The sequence below is a fragment of the Ovis aries genome, chromosome 5, assembly GCF_016772045.2.
Source record: "Ovis aries strain OAR_USU_Benz2616 breed Rambouillet chromosome 5, ARS-UI_Ramb_v3.0, whole genome shotgun sequence".
In the NCBI taxonomy this organism is placed as follows: Eukaryota; Metazoa; Chordata; class Mammalia; order Artiodactyla; family Bovidae; genus Ovis; species Ovis aries.
Window position 1 is genome coordinate 8,408,427 of NC_056058.1, and position 20,588 is coordinate 8,429,014.

Sequence of the window (20,588 nt, forward strand, 5' to 3'; positions counted from 1 at the left end):
ATATTAAAGAAAAGCAGAAGGAAAAAGGAAGAAAAAAAAGCAAAAAGAATTATTAAAAAACAAACAAACAAAAAACAACAAAACAAACAAACAAACAAAACACCACCAACAACCATCCAAAGACTATATATGGTGTTTGCCTTAAAAAAAAAAAGTCTTTTTTTAAAAAATAGTAATAGTAGGTTATAGAAATAAAAATTAGAGGAGAAATAGAAGACTTAACAATTTAAAAAAGTTAGAAAAAAAAAGAAAAACAAAAAACCCCCAAAAAACAAACAAAAAAACCAATCAAACAAAAAAAAGGAATGATTTTAAAAATAGTAAAAATATATCTTGCCCTTTCTGGTGTTATGGGCCATGTGGGATCACTTCCAAGGTGGTTCCCTCTGTTTAACTTCTTCTGTTTGCTGGTTTTCTAGGCTCACTAGTTCATTCGTGCTGTGGGGAGGGGGGATGCTGCAAACAAATAGCACTGTCGTGTGTACACAGTGTCTCAGCCCTGCTTGACTTGTCCCTTCTCGCGGCGCACAAACTGCTCCGGCTCTACGATGCTCAGCCGGGAACCGTCTGGGGCCGGCCCTAGGCTTCGTGCACTTCCCTGGTCCAAGCTGCTCAGGTTCGGCACTCAGGTAGCCCTCAGAGGCACAGATTCAGCTGGGACTGCGCTTTGTGCCCTTCCCAGGTCCGGTCCAAGCCGCTCAGGTTCGGCACTCAGGCAGCCCTCAGAGGCACAGATTCAGCTGGGACTGTGCTTTGTGCCCTTCCCAGGTCCGAGTAGCTCAGGAGTTTGGCGAGCGCAATCGCCGTGGCTTGTTACCTTTTCTGCCGCTGCTGCTCAGTTTTCTGGGTGGAGCACTGGCGCCCCCTGAGAGGCAGATTGTGACTGTCCAGCACCCCCAGAAGTCTTAGCAAAGAAGCCTGCTTGCAGTTAGGTAAGTAAAGTCTCTCCGGGTCTGCAATTGCCCCTTTCCAGTCCTTACGGCTCTGGCTGCCTGTCCCCAGCGGGGGATGGTCTGCAGCCGGCTTTTTCCGTTCTGTCCTTTGTTCTGTGCTCGGTCCTGGCGGTGTCTTATGTTCGAGCTTTCGCGTGGTAGCTATCCCATAGTCTGGTTTGCTAGCTCAAGTTAGATCATTCTGGTTGCGCGTGGGGCGTTCCTGCCCGATTCTGACAAAGCACTGCAGCCCGTGCCTCCCGCGTTTCTCCATTCAGTTTTCTTTAATACATTTATAGGAAATCATACTTTCAACTGGTTTCATATTTTAGCCATATTTTGTCATTTCATAAGTTCTCATTTTCTTAAGTGTGTTTTTTAAAAAAATGCAAATATATCCACAGACTTGGGAAAACAAGAATTGAACAAGGCAGTTTAAGTCTTTGATGATTAGTATCTTGCAATATAGTGACAATGTCACAGTACACTGAAATAAAATATAGTGTCCTCAGGTTTAACTCATGTAAAGAAATTTATCCAGAATAAGAGAAAGAGTTTTCTTTACCTGCTCAAGCTTTATAGAGTTTGGTCTGGAAAGGCCTTTGCCTGTTGGGCAAAGACCAGAACTAGCATTGAAGTGTGCCCATTGGATTAATTAAAAAACTGATAACATTAAGCCCAAGAGTAATGAACAAATTATGACCTAAAAGAAAACAGAGATGGGGCTTGCCTCATTCAGTATCAGAATGCACAATAAAGATCAAACCATATAGAAAAGCACAGGAAAGACATCTTCTACTGTCTCATATAACACATACATAACTTTTGTCATATTTTCTATGTTTTTATTTTTGAATTGTTGAGTTTGCGACCTTTACTTATTTTTCTCTTGGGGTATTAAATCTGTATGGTTTTTCACATCATACACATATCACTGCTTCTGTCCTTGGAAATAAGATGTGTTTCTTTCTCCTTTTTTCCTGGGCATCAAAGAGATATAGCTGAAGTTGGAAGGTTGCTAATCCAAGGAAGCTTTTCTTCATCAAATTGTTTTGGGGATGATTTTAATTTCTTAGATCCTTTCCCTTCATTTTATTTCTCCCTCACATTTCATGTTTCTTTAAATACAGGGCAGAAAGCGGCTGTAGCTAAAAGGAACCCCAACTTTATTATTCCCCCAGAAGTTTATGATCTGGAATTTATGGGTGCCATTTAAACATTGTTTATGAGAGAATTAATCTGATCTGACTAGTTGGAGTGGTTACCACCCCTGGCCTAAGGAGGGCGGCTCTGGTTGAGAAATTCAAGACAGAAACACAGCCCAGAAGCCATGGCGTGTCTGTGCATTGTGGAGTGGGAGCAGGTCTTAAAGCACAGGCACCGGGTGGGACTCATACATTAAGGTGATATAGTAAGGTGACAGAGGCCAGAACTCAATCAAAGACAGTACTGAGACTAGGATCTGCTTTAATTCACAGGAAGTCTTTGCAACTAAAACCATAAAGTGCTGGGAACAATGTGAAAGGAGGGATTCTCTGTGGACTGAAGTGTCAGCTCTAGCTGGGAGGCCACCTTGTTCCTCAGCATCCCTGACACCATCTCTGTGAATCACTACCCCTCTTGATTATCCCTCTGCCCCGCTGGCTTTCTCATTTGCCTTTGAACATGTGGAACCAGCATCTTCCTCAGGTCCTTTGCAGTGGCAATTCCCTCTGCCAGACACACACTTCTCCTGGTATCTCACTAGGTACTTCTGTCTCTTCCTTGACATCTCTTCAAATAACCCCTTGTTTGCAGCCCTTGCAACTTGGTATAAAATAATGCCACCTACTATTCTCTCCTTTATACATGTTTTTGTTTTCTTCATAACACCTGTCACCTTCTAACATATTCTATGTTTATTTGAATATCATCTTTCACCATCCTTGGATTGTGGGAGATTTGTTTTTAAGCACCTCTACTTATTCTCTGTATGGCTTCGGACAAGTTTGCTCTCAATATGTATCTCAAATGCATGAAAGAATTTCTCATTAAAACTGTAAACACATGAATCATTTGGAAATATACTGAGAATGGGACAAAAATTTCTACTCAGAGGTGAAATGGAGTTTAACTTCATGGAGAATTTATCTACATACAACATAGTAACGTCAATTTCATGCCAACAAAATTGAAATTATAGTGTTTCGGTGATGTGAGTTGTGTCTGTTTGGGTGAAAATTCTTCATGCTATTTTCTTTTTTCCCAATAGGCACCTTCATCACATGGAGCCAGGGAACAAAACACAATTCCCAGAATTTCTTCTTCTGGGACTTTCAGAGGGAACAGAATTGCAGCCCCTCATCTTTGGGCTTTTCCTCTCCATGTACCTGATTACTGTGTTTGGAAACCTACTCATCATCCTAGCTGTCAGCTCAGACTCCCACCTCCACACCCCCATGTACTTCTTCCTCTCCAACCTGTCCTTTGTAGACATCTGCTTAACCTCCACCACCATCCCGAAGATGCTGCAAAGCACTCAGACACAGAGGAAAGTCATCACCTATGAAGGCTGCATCGTCCAGGTGTATTTTTACTTACTCTTTGCCGGATTAGATGACCTCCTCCTGACTGTGATGGCCTATGACCGGTATGTGGCCATCTGCCACCCGTTGCACTACACCGTCATCATGAGCCCCTGGCTCTGTGGACTGCTAGTGCTGCTGTCCTGGGTGTTGAGTTCTATGTATTCCTTGTTACAGAGTTTAATGATTTTGTGATTGTCTTTCTGTTCAGACTTGGAAATCCACCACTTTTTCTGTGAAATCACATGGCTCATCCAACTGGCCTGTTCTGACCCTTTTCTCAATAACATGGTGGTATCATTTGGATCTGTAATTCTCGGGGGTGTTCCCCTGGCTGGTATCCTTTACTCTTACTCTAAGATAGTGTCCTCTATCTGTGGAATCTCATCAGCTCAGGGACAGTATAAAGCATTCTCCACCTGTGCATCTCACCTCTCTGTTGTCTCCTTATTTTATTGTTCAGCCTTAGGAGTGTATCTTAGCTTCACTGCTCCCCACAGCTCACACACAAGTGCTATAGCCTCGGTGATGTACACTGTGGCCACACCCATGCTGAACCCCTTCATCTACAGTCTGAGAAACAAAGACATAAAAAGAGCTCTGAAAAGATTCTTCGGGATGGAAACTTTTAGAAAAGGTCCATTTACCTCGGGCTGAAGAATGATAGCAGGGCTTAAAGTCTCAGAGTCAGATAGTGAGATTCTTTGTTTAGATTGTGGTAATAGCAACTGCTTCCTCATTTTATTACCTGGTATTTCCATTTCTTCAATTTCACTTTTCTCTACAATTTTAAACACATCCTTTATTAACTTTTCTCTGTCATCTTTTTTTCTTTTGTTATTTTTCTGCTCTCTCAAATTGGTTCAAACCTTTTGTGAAACATATGTAAATTCCCATTTATCTCATGAGCCTTCACACATTTTTGAGAATAAATTCTTCTGAAATGAAATGCTTTGTACTGAGTAAACTTTTTCATTTTATTAAAAGAATAAACATAGTTTGTGCTACTTCTATGAAAAATCTAACTCGGTAACTAAATCAATTATATAATTTCATAGGAGAATAAACTATGAAACTATGATTTGTTACTGTTTAATTCATCATACCTTGGAACATCATTACCATAATTTCTCTTTCTGGAAATGTAGACATGAACAGATGTATGTTTTATAATTGGTCATCTGATTTTACACCCCTCAGGGTACTATTCTCTATTTAGCTCAGTGTCACATTCTCTACAGGAGTTACTGAGAAAGCGGAGCATCAGATGCATGTCTCTAATTGGTATCTATATGAAATAGCAATTTCAATACAGAGTTTGACATAATAAGACCTAGAGTCAGATAGGACCTTAAGTATGATGCAACAGAAATTTATGTCAGATTATTCCTATGCAAGGTATTTCTTCATAATGTCCATTTAATTATTGAGGTCTGTGGTTTAGTGTCTGTACGTAAAAGGGTTTATTGTTGGGGTGAAGTATTATTTGGTGTAAATATATCTTTCTGCTTGAAAACTTCCATTGTGCCTAAAAATATATGGTTCCTTCCAATGCTCTAAATGAAATATTTCCCCCATTCCATTTCTGTCCTAACCAATAATGGAACAGTGAATAAATGATAGGAATATACAACATAAATGATATTCCTATCATTTATTCACTGTTGCTTTATTATATATAATGCATATCATATATATATCTCATATATATATATACATCTCCAAATCATGGCTCACTAGAGAGCTTAAATTCCTATCCAGTCCTGTGATAAAGGTGTAAGTTTTTAGAAATAGACATATCCTTTCTTCTCTTTTTTTAATTAATGTGTTTTTTTATTGAAGGATAATTGCTTTACAGAATTTTGTTGTTTTCTGTCAAACCTCAACATGAATCAGCCACTGCTGCTGCTGCTGCTAAGTTGCTTCAGTTGTGTCCGACTCTGTGCGACCCCATAGATGGGGGCCCACTGTCTCTGGGATTCTCCAGGCAAGAACACTGGAATGGGTTGCCATTTTCTTCTCCAAAGCATGAAAGTGAAAAGCGAAAGTGAAGTCGCTTAGTCGTGCCCTACTCTTAGTGACCCCATGGACTACAGCCTACCAGGCTCCTCCATCCATTGGATTTTCCAGGCAAGAGTACTGGAGTGGGTTGCCATTTCCTTCTTTGGAATCAGCCGCAGGTATGCATATATCCCTTCCCTTTTGAACCTCCCTCCCCATACCACCCCTCTAGGTTGATACAGAACCCCTGTTTGAGTTCCCTGAGCCATACAGCAAATTCCTGTTTGCTATCTATTTTACATATGGTAATGTAAGTTTCCATGTTACTCTTTCCATACATCTCATCCTCCCCTCCCCTCTCCTCATGTCCATAAATCTATTCTCTATGTCTGTTTCTCTGTTGCTGCCCTGTAAATCAATTCTTCAGTACCATTTTTCTAGATTCCATATATATGTGTTAGAATATGGTATTTATCTTTCTCTTTCTGACCCACTTCACTCTGTATAATAGGTTCTAGGTTCATCCACCTCATTAGAACTGACTCAAATGCATTCCTTTTTATGGCTGAGTAATATTCCACTGTGTATATATATCGCAACTTCTTTGTCCATTCATCTGTCAACAGACATCTAGGTTGCTTCCATGTTCCAGATACTGTAAATAGCACTACAATTAATAATGGGATACATGCGCCTCTTTCAATTTTGGTTTCTTTGGGGTATATGCCTAGCAGTGGTATTGGTGGGTCATATGGTGGTTTTACTCCTAGTTTTTTAAGGAAAAATTCCAAACTCTATACTGTCTTCCATAGTGGCTGTATAAATTTACATTCCCACCGATAGTGCAAGAGTGTTCCCTTTTCTCCACACCCTTTCCAGCATTTATTGTTTGTAGACTTTTTAAAATATGTTTTATTTAAATGCATATATTTGTAAAGCAGTTTTTAATAGCTACATTTATATTCTTTTATTTTTTGATGAGGACCATTCTGACTGGTGTGAGGTGATATCTCACTGCAGTTTTGATTTGCATTTCTCTAATAATGAGCGACATAGTGGCAGACTTTTCGGGGGCTCCAAAATCACTGCAGATGGTGACTGCAGCCATGAAATAAAAGGACGCTTACTCCTTGGAAGACATGTTATGACCGACCTAGACAGCATATTAAAAAGCGGAGACATTACTTTGCCAATAAAGGTCCATCTAGTCAAAGCTATGGTTTTCCCGTAGTCATGTATGGTTGTGAGAGTTGGACTATAAAGAAAGCTGAGCACCAAATAATTGTTACTTTTGAACTGTAGTGTTGTAGAAGACTCTTGAGAGTCCCTTGGACTGCAAGGAGATCCAACCAGTCCATCCTAAAGGAAATCAGTCCTGGGTGTTCATTGGAAGGACTGATGTTGAAGCTGAAACTCCAGTATTTTGGCCATCTGAGGTGCAGAGCTGACTCACTTGAAAAGACCCTGATGCTGGGAGAGATTGAGGTGAGAGGAGAAGGGGACAACAGAGGATGAGATGGTTGGATGGCATCACCGACTTAATGGACATGAGTTTGAGCAAGCTCTGGGAATTGGTGATGGACAGCGTGGCCTGGTGTGCTGCAGTCCATGGGGTCACAAAAAGTAGGATATGACAGAAAATAAACTGAACTGAACCGAATAATGAGCTATGTTGAGCATCTTTTCATGTGTTTGTTAGTCATCTGTATGTCTTTGGAGAAATGTCTGTTTAGGTCTTTTTCCCACCTTCTGATTAGGTTGTTTTTTTTTTTTTTTTCCTGGTAACGAGTGATACAAGCTGCTTGTATATTTTAGAAATCAATCCTTTGTAAATTGTTTCATTTGCTATTATTTTCTCCCATTCTGAGGGCTGTCTTTTCACCTTGCTTATAGTTTCTTTTGTTGTGCAAAAGCTTTTAAATTTAATCAGATCCCACTTATTTTTAAAAAATATAAATTTATTTATTTGGAGGTTAATTACTTTACAATATTGTATTGATTTTGCCACACATCAACTTATTTACTTTTGCTTTTATTTCCATTACTCTAGGATGTGGGTCATGGATGATCTTGCTTTGATTTATATCAGAGAGTGCTCTGCCTATGTTTTCCTCTGAGTTTTGTAGCTTCTGGTCTTACATTTAAGTCTTTAATCCATTTTGAGTTTATCTTTGTTTATGGTGTTAGAAAGTGTTCTAATTTTATTCTTTTACATACAGCTGTCCAGTTTTCCCAGCATCGTTTATTGAAGAGGCTGTCTTTTCCCCATTGTATATTCTTGCCTCTTTTGTCAAAGATAAGGTACCCATAGGTGCATGGGTTTATTTCTGGGCTTTCTATCTTGTTCCACTGGTCTATATTTCTGTTTTTATTCCAGGACCATGATGTCTTGATAACTGTAGATGTGTAGTATAATCTGAAGTCAGGTAGCTTGATTCCTCCAGCTCCATTCCTCTGTCTCAAGATTGCTTTGGCTATTCAGGGTCTTTTGTGTTTCCATATGAATTGTGAATTTTTTTGTTCTAGTTCTGTGATAAATGCCATTGGTAATTTGATAAGGATTATATGGCTTAGACCGTAAAGTGTCTGCCTACAATGTGGGAGACCTGGGTTCGATACCTGGGTCAGGAAGATCCTCTGGAGAAGGAAATGGCAACCCACTCCAGTACTCTTTCCTGGAAAATCCCATAGACAGAGGAGCCTGGTAGGTTACAGTTGATGGGGTCACAAAGAGTCGGACACGACTGAGTGACTATACTTTACTTCACTTTCACATTAAGTCTGTAGATTGCATTTGGTAGTCTAGTCATTTTCACAATATTGAATCTTCCTACTCAGGAATGTGGAATATCTCTCCATCTGTTTATGACATCTTTATTTCTTTAGTGTCTTATAATTTTATGTGTACAGTTCTTTTTCCTCCTTAGGTAAGTTTATTCCTAGATATTTAATTCTTTTTGTTGCAAAGGTGAATGGGATTGATTCCTTAATTTCCCTTTCTGATTTTTCATTGTTAGTATATAGAAATGAAAGTGATTTCTGTGTATTGATTTTGTATCTTGCAACTTTTCTAAATTCACTGATTAGCTCTAGTAATCTTCTGATACAATATTTAAGGTTTTAATGTACAGTATCATGTCATCTGTAAACAGTGAGAGCTTTACTTCTTCTTTTCTGACCTGTGTTCCTTTTATTTCTTTTTCTTCCCTGATTGCTGTAGCTAGGTCTTCTAGAACTATGTGAATAATAGTAGTGAAAGTGGACACCCTTGTCTTGTCCCTGATCTTAGGGGGAATGCTTTCATTTTTTCACCACTGAGAATAATGTTTGCTGTAGGCTTATCATATATGGCCTTTACTATGTTGAAGTAGGCTCCTTCTATGCTCATTTTTTTGAATAATTTTAATCATAAATGAGTTCTTAATTTTGTCAAAGGTTTTTTTCTGCATCTGTTGAGATGATCATATGCTTTTTGCCTTTCAATTTGTTAATATGGGACATCACATTGATTGATTTCCATATATTGAAGAATCCTTGCATTCCTGGAATAAACCCAAGTTGATTATGGTGTATGAACTTTTTGATGTGTTGCTGAATTCTGTTTGCTAAACTTTTGTTGAGGATTTTTGCATCTAGGTTCCTCAGTGATATTGTCCTATAGTTTTCTTTTTGTGTGTTGTCTTCATCTGGTTTTGGTATCAGGGTGATACCATTGTACAAGGTGGTGGCCTTGTAGAATGAGTTTGGAAGTATTCCTCTGCAATTTCTTGAAAGAGGTTTAGAAGGACAAGCATTAGCTCTCATCTAACTCTTTAACAGAATTCTCCTGAAATAGGCATATCCTTTTAACCTTTCTTGCTTATCTACATGGAACCCTAAATGGAATCCCATTTTTATAAAATTGACATAAACTTGAATGATAGAATCATCATGAATGTTATTCAAACATCACACAGTTGCCTGGAAAAAAGCAGCATGTTATTATAACTCCCCCCAGTTCTGTTCATTTTGATTATTGTTTCTGTTACCTGTTGCTACACAGCAAGTCATCTTATAAGCAAATGGCTTAATATAATGAATATTTGTCAGATGGTTTCTGTGACAGGTAGCTGATCTGAGTTCTGACTGTCTTCTCTTGGATCTGCTGTCAGCTGGCAGGCTCTATTTTGTGTTTTAAAGGATCATCCATGATGTGGTGTGCAGTAGTAGTGCTCTTCTGTCTCGAACCACTTTGAGTCAATTTCTTCCTTTTAAATATTAGGTCAGTCTTTTGTTTATGGGGAAATCACTAGGTTTCTCAAATGTCAGTTGCTTTATTTAAATTTCACTGTTCTTAAATTTATATATGCCCCTTCGCTTTCTTCCTAATTACAGGAGATGTCTCCCATCAATTTTAGGTATGACACAACTGCCTGTGTTTAACATACTACCCTCCACAATGTACTGCCAGAAAGTTTTAACTCTTAACTAATTAATTAGAGTGCAATTCCATATAATAAACTGTACATTTTAAAAGTATTCTACGTTCTGAATTTTAAAAATTAGCAGTATATTCAGTTCAGTTCAGTTGCTCAGTCATGTCCGACTCTTTGCCAACCCATGGATCTCAGCATGCCAGGCCTCCCTGTACAACATCAACTCCCGGCGTTTACTCAAACTCAAGTCCATCGAGTAGGTGATGCCATCCAACCATCTCATCTTCTGTCGTCCCCTTCTCACCTGCCCACAATCCCTCCCAGCATCAGGGTCTTTTCCAATGAGTCAACTCTTCCCATGAGGTGGCCAAAGTATTGGAGTTTCAGCTTCAGCATCAGTCCTTCCAATGAACACCCAGGACTGATTTCTCTTAGGATGGGTTGGTTGGATCTCCTTGCAGTCCAAAGGGACTCTCAAGAGTCTTCTCCAACACCACAGCTAAAAAGCATGAATTCTTCGGCGCTCAGCTTTCTTCACAGTCCAACTCTCACATCCATACATGACTACTGGAAAAACCATAGCCTTAACTAGACACAGACCTTTGTTGGCAAAGTAATGTCTCTGCTTTTGAATATGTTATCTAGGTTGGTCATAACTTTCCTTCCAAGGAGTAAGCATCTTTTAATTTCATGGCTGCAATCACTATCTGCAGTGATTTTGGAGCCTCCCAAAATAAAGTCTGATACTGTTTCCCCATCTATTTCACATGAAGTGATGGGACCGGATGCCATGATCTTCATTTTCTGAATGTTGAGTTTTAAGCCAACTTTCTCACACTCCTCTTTCACTTTCATCAAGAAGCTTTTCAGTTCCTCTTCACTTTCTGCCATAAGGGTGGTGTCATCTGCATGTCTGAGGTTATTGATATTTCCCCCAGCAATCTTGATTCCAGCTTGTGCTTCTTCCAGCCCAGCATTTCTCATGATATACTCTGCTTATAAGTTAAATAAATAGGGTGACAATATACAGCCTTGATGTACTCCTTTTCCTATTTGGAACCAGTCTGTTGTTCCATGTCCAGTTCTAACTGTTGCTTCCTGACCTGAATACAGATTTCTCAAGAGGCAGGTCAGGTGGTCTGGTATTCCCATCTCTTGAAGAATTTTCCCCAGTTTATTGTGATCCACACAGTCAAAGGCTTTGGCATAGTCAATAAAGCAGAAATAGATGTTCTTCTGGAACTCTCTTGCTTTTTTGATGATCCAGCAGGTGTTGGCAATTTGATCTCTGTTCCTCTGCCTTTTCTAAAACCAGCTTGAACATCTGGAAGTTCATGGATCACGTATTCCTGAAGCCTGGCTTGGAGAATTTTGAGTATTACTCCACTAGCATGTGAGATGAGTGCAATTGTGTGGTAGTCTGAGCATTCTTTGGCATTGCCTTTCTTTGGGATTGGAATAAAAACTGACCTTTTCCAGTCCTGTGGCTGCTGCTGAGTTTTCCAAATTTGCTGGCACATTGAGTGCAGCACTTTCACAGCATCATCTTTCAGGATTTGAAATAGCTCAACTGGAATCCCATCACCTCCACTAGCTTTGTTCATAGTGATGCTTTCTAAGGCCCACTTGACTTCACATTGCAGGATGTCTGGCTCTAGGTGAGTGATGACACCATTATGATTATCTTGTTCATGAAGATCTTTTTTGTACAGTTCTTCTGTGTATTGCTGCCACCTGTTCTTAATTTCTTCTGCTTCTGTTAGGTCCAGACCATTTCTGTCCTTTATCGAGCCCATCTTTGCATGAAATGTTCCCTTGGTATCTCTAATTTTCTTGAAGAGATCTCTAGTCTTTCCCATTCTGTTGTTTTTCTTTATTTCTTTGCATTGATTACATAGTTCCATTTGCATATGATTTAAAAGGGTGCACAATAAATTTTAATTTCTTTGTAATGTTATTGTTAATAATGGAATTGCCCTGAGCCTCAGTTTTATCTTTCAGAAGGAAATGTGAGATGATAAATCCTAACTTCACTTGGATGTTGTGAGGAATGAATGAAGTGCATAGAAATACTTTGCTGAGCCCACAAACATTGTTCAAGCTTAGGAATATGTATGTACATCTGTATCTGTATACACATTCTCTGAAATAAACACCCATGCACACATAGATTTAAACACACTGTTTCTTTTTTTTTTTAAATTAAATTTATTTATTTTAATTAGAGGCTAATTACCTTACAATATTGTATTGGTTTTGCCATACATCAACATGAATCCACCACGGGTGTACACGTGTTCCCAATTCTGAAGCCCCATCCCACCTCTCTCCCTGTACCATCCCTCTGGGTCATCCTGGTGCACCAGCCCCTAGCATCCAGTATCATGCATCGAACCTGGACTGGCGATTCGTTTCTTATATGATATTATACATGTTTCAACGCCATTTTGCCAAATCATCCCCCCTCCCTCTCCCACAGAACCCAAAGGACTGTTCTATAGGGTGGGATCATTTGGGAGAATGGCATTGAAACGTGTATAATATCATATATGAAACGAGTCACCAACCCAGGTTCAATGCATGATACTGGATGCTTGGGGCTGGTGCACTGGGAAGGCCCAGAGGGATGGTATGGGGAGGGAGGAAGGAGGGGGATTCAGGATGGGGAACACGTGTATACCTGTGGTGGATACATGGTGATGTATGGGAAAACCAATACAATATTGTAAAGTAATTAACCTCCAATTAAAATAAATAAATTTATTAGAAAAAAAGACTGTTCTATATATCTGTGTCTTTTTTGCTGCCTTGCATACAGGGTTATCATTACCATCTTTCTAAATTCCATATATATGTGTTAGTATACTGTATTGGTGTTTTTCTTTCTGGCTTACTTCACTCTGTTTAATCAGCTCCAGCTTCATCCACCTCATTAGAACTGATTCAAATGTATTCTTTTTAATGGCTGAGTAATACTCCATTGTGTATATGTACCACAGCTTACCCATTTCATTTGTAATTCCATCTGTTGTCTTGAAAGAAAACATAAGAGCAAGTTTAAAGGAGAGAAGTAAAAAAGAAAAGAAAAAAAAACCACGAACATTTAAATGAGCATAAATTAGAAAAAATGTAGAATTTTTATTTTATTTTATTTATGTATTTATTTTTTAAAAGTAGAATGTGTGACCTTAATTTGTTGTTGTTGTTGTTGTTGTTCTGTCCCTCCATTGGATAATCTCTCTAACGTCACTCATTCTTTCTTCTGCCAGTTCAAATCTGCTATTAAGCACGTTCAGTGATTTTTATTTCACCTGTTATACTTATCACCTTCATAATTCTTAATTTTTAATAATATCCATCCTCTACTGATTATCTATATTGAATGAGAAATCATTCTCATACTTTCTTTTTTTAAATGAAATTTATTTATTTTAATTGGAGGCTAATTACTTTACAATATTGTATCGGTTTTGCCACACAACAACATGAATCTGCCATGGGTGTACATGTGTTCCCCATCCTGAATTCCCCTCCCACCTCCCTCCCCATACCATCCCTCTGGGTCATCCCAGAGCACCATCCCCAAGCATCCAGTATCCTGCATCGAACCTGGGTTCGCGATTCATTTCTTATATGATATTATACATGTTTCAATGCCATTCTCCCAAATCACCCGACCCTCGCCGTCTCCCACAGAGTCCAAAAGCCTGTTCTATACATCTGTGTCTCTTTTGCTGTCTCACTTACAGGGTTATTGTTACCATCTTTCTAAATTCCATATATATGCGTTAGTATACTGTATTGGGGTTTTTCTTTCTGACTTACTCCACTCTGTATAATAGGCTCCAGTTTCATCCATCTCATTAGAACTGATTCAAATGTATCCTTTTAATGGCTGAGTAATACTCCATTGTGTGTATGTACCACAGCTTTCTTATCCATTCATCTGCTGATGGACATCTAGGTTGCTTCCATGTCCTGGCTATTATAAACAGTGCTGTGATGAACATTGGGGTACATGTGTCTCTTTCAATTCTGGTTTCCTCAGTGTGTATGCCCAGCAGGGGTCGTATGGCAGTTCTATTTCCAGTTTTTTAAGGAGTCTCCACACTGTTCTCCATAGTGGCTGTACTAGTTTGTATTCCCATCAATAGTGTAAGAGGCTTCCCTTTTCTCCACACGCTCTCCAGCATTTATTGCTTGTAGACTTTTGGATCACAGCCATTCTGACTGGTGTGAAATGGTACCTCATTGTGGTTTTGATGCATTTCTCTGATAATGAGTGATGTTGAGCATCTTTTCATGTGTTTGTTAGCCATCTGTATGTCTTCTTTGGAGAAATGTCTATTTAGTTCTTTGGCCCATTTTTTGATTGTGTCATTTATTTTTCTGGAATTGAGCTGCAAAAGTTGCTTGTATATTTTTGAGATTAGTTGTTTGTCAGTTGCTTCATTTGCTATTATTTTCTCCCATTCTGAAGTCTGTCTTTTCACCTTGCTTAGAGTTTCCTTTGTTGTGCAGAAGCTTTTAATTTTAATTAGGTCTCATTTGTTTATTTTTGCTTTTATTTCCAATATTCTGTGAGGTGGGTCATAGAGGATCCTGCTGTGATTTATGTCAGAGAGTGTTTTGCCTAAGTTCTTCTCTAGGAGTTGTACATTTTCTGGTCTTACGTTTAGATCTTTAATCCATTTTGAGTTTATTTTTGTGTATGGTGTTAGAAAGTGTTCTAGTTTCATTCTTTTATGTGACCTTAATTTTAATAATGACTTACTTTTCATATCTTAAATTCCAAAGGCCTCAGAGTCAGATCCACATTTACATTTAGGCCAAGTGAAATTCTCTGTACCAGCTAAGGGGGCAAAATCTGTCCATAGTGACTAAAAGATCAGAGTGTACCATAAATGACCCTATGTAAAGGAAGTTCACTGATTGGCTCCTAAGGGTTAGTCTCAGCTCCTAGGGGCAGTATGTGTGTTGTGCTGTGCTAAGTCTCTTCAGTCGTGTCTGACTCTGTGCGACCCCATGGACTGTAGCCTGCCGGGCTCCTCTGTCCACGGAATTCTCCAGGCAAGAACGCTGGCATGAATTACCATGCCCTCCTCCAGGGGATCTTCCCAACCCATGGATCCTACCCGCCCATCTCTGTTATATGTCCTGTGTTGGCAGACAGGTTGTTTACTTTCTGATGTAAGAAGGAAATCTTTTTAGGTTTTGCAAAACTTGCTTGAAACCAAGTTTTATATTAAAAGAGCAAAGTTATCTCATGTTTTGAAAAGGGCAAAAGTCATATTCAGAGATTTCTTGTTCCCACAACAGATCAAAGCATTGAAGACGCAAAGGACCTAGTCAAGACCAATTGTCAATAGTATACTTTTGAGAAAACTTGAACTCAGGGGTGTGATGAGGTGCCGGGAGTCTTAGAGCTTTGGAAGCAGAAGTAAAGATGAAGGGGTGAGGAAACTGAATTTACCTGACTTATAATGGAGTCTCTTAAGAAGAGAGGATTAGCAGAAAAAAATACACTCTGTTCAGACCAATACTCCAAGGGAAATCATGTACTTAGAGGTTGGGCTAACAAAGAAAAACGTCTAATGAGATGACACGGAAGATGTAAATATCTCCTCTGCTGCAAGCCCTCAGCCTGTGTCTCTTTGATTTGATAGGATGTGGTTGTTGCTTTTGCAATCCTACATCGAGCTGAGAGAACAATGCTTGATCTCTCATTGCTGTCTTGTGGGGAAACAGAGCATGGATCTGCATCATCAGCTACTTAGGGGTGAAATTTGACTTTTACAAGGAAACCTCCCACACAGAGTTCCCAAACAGATGAATCTGAGAGCTCCACAGACACTGCAGGAGAAGATCAGAGAGGATGTAAGCCAGGAATGTACCTGAGGTCACCTGAGGACCAATCTAGCATATCCTAGAGGCAGAGGTCACTGTGGTTGTTTGCTGGGTTTCCTGAAAATGTATTTATTTATGATACTGAAAAAGGAACACTGCACTTGAAAACAAGAGTGTCAATGTTGAAAATTAAATCATGCTAGGCAAAGGCTACCCACTCCAGTATTCTGACCTGGAAAATTCCATGGACTATCCATGGGGTTGCGAAGAGTTGGATGCAACTGAGCAACTTTCACTTTCACTTTCAGTGGAAGTCCAACAGAAGAATGAATGGGAGTTATAAATTGCATCCAGCAAAAGTGGAACATGAGTCTAAAGTTCTTGTGAATTAACAGGAGTAGACAAATAGGGTATTAACTGTAGAGGGTCAGTCGGTGAGGTGAGGGCATTTCATTTTATTGTAAGATGGGGCATATTAGACTGTGCCTCCACATAGAGGAGAAAGCTCTAAACTGAGGACTGTTTGCAGATAATACACACTCTCAATAGCTGTGTAGGAAACATACACATTACAGTATCTTCTCTCACTCTTGTGTGCACATAAGAAACAAATAAAAAAAACTTAGTTATGTTAAAAAAAAAAGATGTATGCTAGGGACGTTTACTTTCCAACTATTTTATTATCCATGAAGCTAAATAGATCCATGAATTTGTTAGTCATGTGGTGTTTCTCTATTTAAAGAATGTCTCTATAACTATTTTGTTTTATATAGTGGTATCAGACTGTTGTTATTCCTTTTTGAAATTGCATTCTTTGATAGGAAGGATTTTTTTTTAGCAAAAACCTTAAATTTGTGATTTAGTTCTTTTATATATACATAGATATATTTGTGAGATTGTATAAGAACTGATAAATTTTGTTGGTCAAACCTGCAAACATTCTCTTCATTACTTTTCCAAAAGAGTTTGGGTATTTGACCTATGACAATATATGACTTACAGGTACACAGCATAATGATTTAATACTTGTTTATACTGCTAAATGATCACTACAGTAAATCTCCTTAACATCTGTCAGCACATATGGTTACAATTTATTTATTGTGAGGGGAGCTTTTAGGATATACTGTCTCTTAGCAACTTTCAATTATGCTAAAAAGAGTATTATGAACTATAGTCACCATGCTGCACAGTACATACCACTCATTGCTCTTTATTGCTATGTTTCTTACTGTAATAATTTGTCACTTTAATATTCTAAATGTGTGTCAACCCTTGCTGTAAACAAGAAGGAAAGTGAGAGTTCTTTAGCATTCTTAGTGGTGACAGACAACTTATACATATTTACTTCTATTAAGAGTTTCTCATCAGTTATTCCTTATTATTCCTTTCAGCCTTCTGATTAAATATTTTCCTAAAAATTGCATCTCCTCTGATCATAATTCTTCACCATTTGACTTACATTCTATAGCCATATTTGAATTCCTCTCTCTACATATAAGATAAAATTATAACTTAGATACTGCTCCTTCCTCACTTCATAAATGTTCTTCTGTTATTGTCACCCTGCTTATTTAACTTAATGCAGAGTGCATCATGAGAAACGCTGGGGAAGAAACACAAGCTGGAATCAAGATTGCCAGGAGAAATATCAGTCACCTCAGATATGCAGATGACACCACCCTTATGGCAGAAAGTGAAGAGGAACTAAAAGGCCTCTTGATGAAAATGAAAGTGCAGAGTGAAAATTTGGCTTAAAGCTCAACATTCAGAAAACGAAGATCATGGCATCCAGTCCCATCACTTCATGGGAAATAGATGGGGAAACAATGGAAACAGTAACAGACTTTATTTTTGGGGGCTCCAAAATCACTGCAGATGGTGATTGCAGCTATGAAATTAAAAGACGCTTACTCCTTGGAAGGAAAGTTATGACCAACCTAGATAGCATATTCAAAAGCAGAGACATTACTTTGCCAACAAAGGTCTGTCTAGTTAAGGCTATGGTTTTTCCTGTGGTCACGTATGAATGTGAGAGTTGGACTGTGAAGAAGGCTAAGCGCCGAAGAATTGATGCTTTTGATCTGTGGTGTTGGACAAGACTCTTGAAGGTCCCTTGGGCTGCAAGGAGATCCAACCAGTCCATTCTGAAGGAGATCAGCCCTGGGATTTCTTTGGAAGGAATGATGCTAAAGCTGAAACTCCAGGACTTTGGCCACCTCATGCAAAGAGTTGACTCATTGGAAAAGACTCTGATGCTGGGAGGGATTGGGGGCAGAAGGAGAAGGAGACGACAGAGAATGAGATGTCTGGATGGCATCACTGATTCGATGGACGTGAGTTGAGTGAACTCTGGGAGTTGGTGATGGACAGGGAGGCCTGGCGTGCTGCGATTCATGGTGTCGCAAAGAGTCGGACACGACTGAGCGACTGAACTGAACTGAACTGAACTGAATTGAACTATATTGTTTCACCCCCAAATCTTTGGCAATTTGATCTTGAATTAGAGATCCATGTTAATATTGTTAAATTTTTACTGTTTGTGTCTTTTTATCAGTGAGTTGTAGATTTTCATTCAATTTTATTACATCCTATTGTTCAGGAAGGGGCTTTCCAGGTGTACTAATGGTAAAGAACCCATCTGCCAATGCAAGAGAACTAGGAGAGGCAGGTTCGATCTCTGAGTTGTGACGATTCCCCTGAAGGTGGGCATGGCAACTCACTCCGCACTTCTTGCCTGGAGAATCCTTTGGACAGATGGAGGCTACTGGCAAACTACAGTCCATAGGGTCATATGGAGTCTGACATGACTGAAGTTACTTAGCACATGGCATGTTGCTCAGCAAACAATATACTTAACATAAGTGCACTCTCACCAATATATTTTGTTCCATAAGTTCTTAGTTTTTGAAAAATATCTTTCTAAAATGTGTTCTTATACATAGTTACATACTTTTACACAAAAGAATCAATACAATCCTGAATTCATGATAAATGGTCTTTATATTTTAGTGACAAATAGTCATTATGTTTAATGTTTTCTACAATTTGTCCCTCTTTTGTTTCTTTCTCAATGATACCTCACGGACTTGCTTCCAATCAACCAGTATAATGTTGGTTCATTATTTCCATTTCTGTATAATACTGCATTGTGTGGTTGTGTGACTCAGACATTTGGTGGTGTATTATATCATTTATAAATAAGTGACTATAATATCACTGCTACAAAAGTACTTTGAAATTCTTAGTTTAATGTTATTTTTCTCAACCAAGGATAATTGTGTCCCCCAGGAACCTTTAAGCAATATTTTTAGACATTATTCACTGTCACACTGATGATGGGTAAGTGGTGGGCAAGGATGCTTCTAAACATCTTGCAATTTATAGGACAGATCCCACCCCAGAGAACAATCTGGCAGAGAATACCCAATAGTGCAGAGACTGAGGAATCCTGAGGTAAAAGTTATCCGTGTTTCTAATATCAATGGAAAAGTAGTTCCAATGTAGTTTTTCATATATTCATCTAAAGAGTATTGCTTACTTTTGCATTGGGGTCTTTAGTCCATTTTAAAAAGATGTATCATATAAGGAACTACATAATTTCCTTCTAGATAGGTGGCCATTTACTACAGCTTTTATTCAACAATCCAGCATTTTCCAACCAAATTGGATGCAACAATCCCATAGGATATTGTTCATATCTAAAGAGACCTAATTCTTAATCATTCAACAAATAATAGCAAAATATTTGCTACTTGCCAGAAATTTCTGGATCATTCTATGTTATATTCTCTTGAGTCAAGGTCTTTTCTAAATTAATTCTTAATTCATGTCATAAGTGCTGAATTACTCATATTATATATATCATGTTTCAGTCCATTCCATTTTCTTTAATACAATTATGTGAAATCACCCTTATAACTGGTTTCATATTTTAGCCATATTTTGTCATTTCATAATTTGTATTTTTCTTCAGTGTGTTTTTTAAATAAATGCAAATATACTCACAGACCTGGGAAAATAAGAATTGAACAAGGCAATTTAAGTCTCTGATGATTAGCATCTTGCAATATACTGACAATGTCACAGTACACTGAAATAAAATATAGTCCTCAGGCTTAGATCATGTAAAGAAATTTATCCAGAATAAGAGAAGGAATTTTCATGGCCTACTCTAACTTTATAAAGTATGGTCTGGAAAGGCCTTTGCCTGTTGGTCAAAGACCAGAACTAGACTTGAAGTGTGCCCATTGGATTAATTAAAAAGGTGAAAATATTAAGACGAACAGTAGCAAACAAATTATGACTTGTAAGAAAAAAAGAGACAAGGTTTGCCTCATTCAGTATTAGACCACACAGATAAAGGTCAGATTATATGGAAAAGCACAAGAAAGGCATCTTCTACTACTTCCTGTAACACATATGAAACTTGTCGTATTTTGTGTGTTTTAATTTTTGAATTGTGAGTTTACTATCTTTACTTATTCTTCTCTTGGGATACTAAATCTTTATGGTTTTGGTTTTTCACATCATTTAGATTTAACTTTCTCTCCTTGGAAAAGAGATATGTTTCTTTCTGATTTTTCCTGGGCATCAAGGAGATGTAGCTAAAGTTGAAATATTGCCAAACCAAGGGGGGTTTTCTTTGTCCCATTGTCTCAGGGATGATTTGAGCTTGTTAGATCTTTTCCCTTCATTTTATCTCTCTCTCTCATACTTTTTATATTTCTTTAAACACAGGACAGAAAATGGTTGTAGTTAAAAGGAACCCTAACTTTATTACTCTCTAAGAAGCTTATGAACTAGAATTTCTGGGTACCATTAAAACA

General features: G+C 38.4%; 1 protein-coding gene and 1 long non-coding RNA gene across 2 annotated transcripts in view; both read left to right on the forward strand.

Annotated features, from left to right (window-relative positions):
* Nucleotides 1-20,588, forward strand: part of LOC132659866 (uncharacterized) — a 995,695-nt gene that overhangs the window by 329,883 nt on the left and 645,224 nt on the right. The window lies entirely within an intron of this gene.
* LOC101107278 (olfactory receptor 7A10-like) lies at nucleotides 3,296-4,153 on the forward strand. The gene is made up of 2 exons (XM_042249434.1): nucleotides 3,296-3,644; nucleotides 3,930-4,153. The coding sequence occupies exons 1-2, from the start codon at nucleotides 3,296-3,298 to the stop codon at nucleotides 4,151-4,153; spliced, it is 573 nt and encodes a 190-aa protein (XP_042105368.1).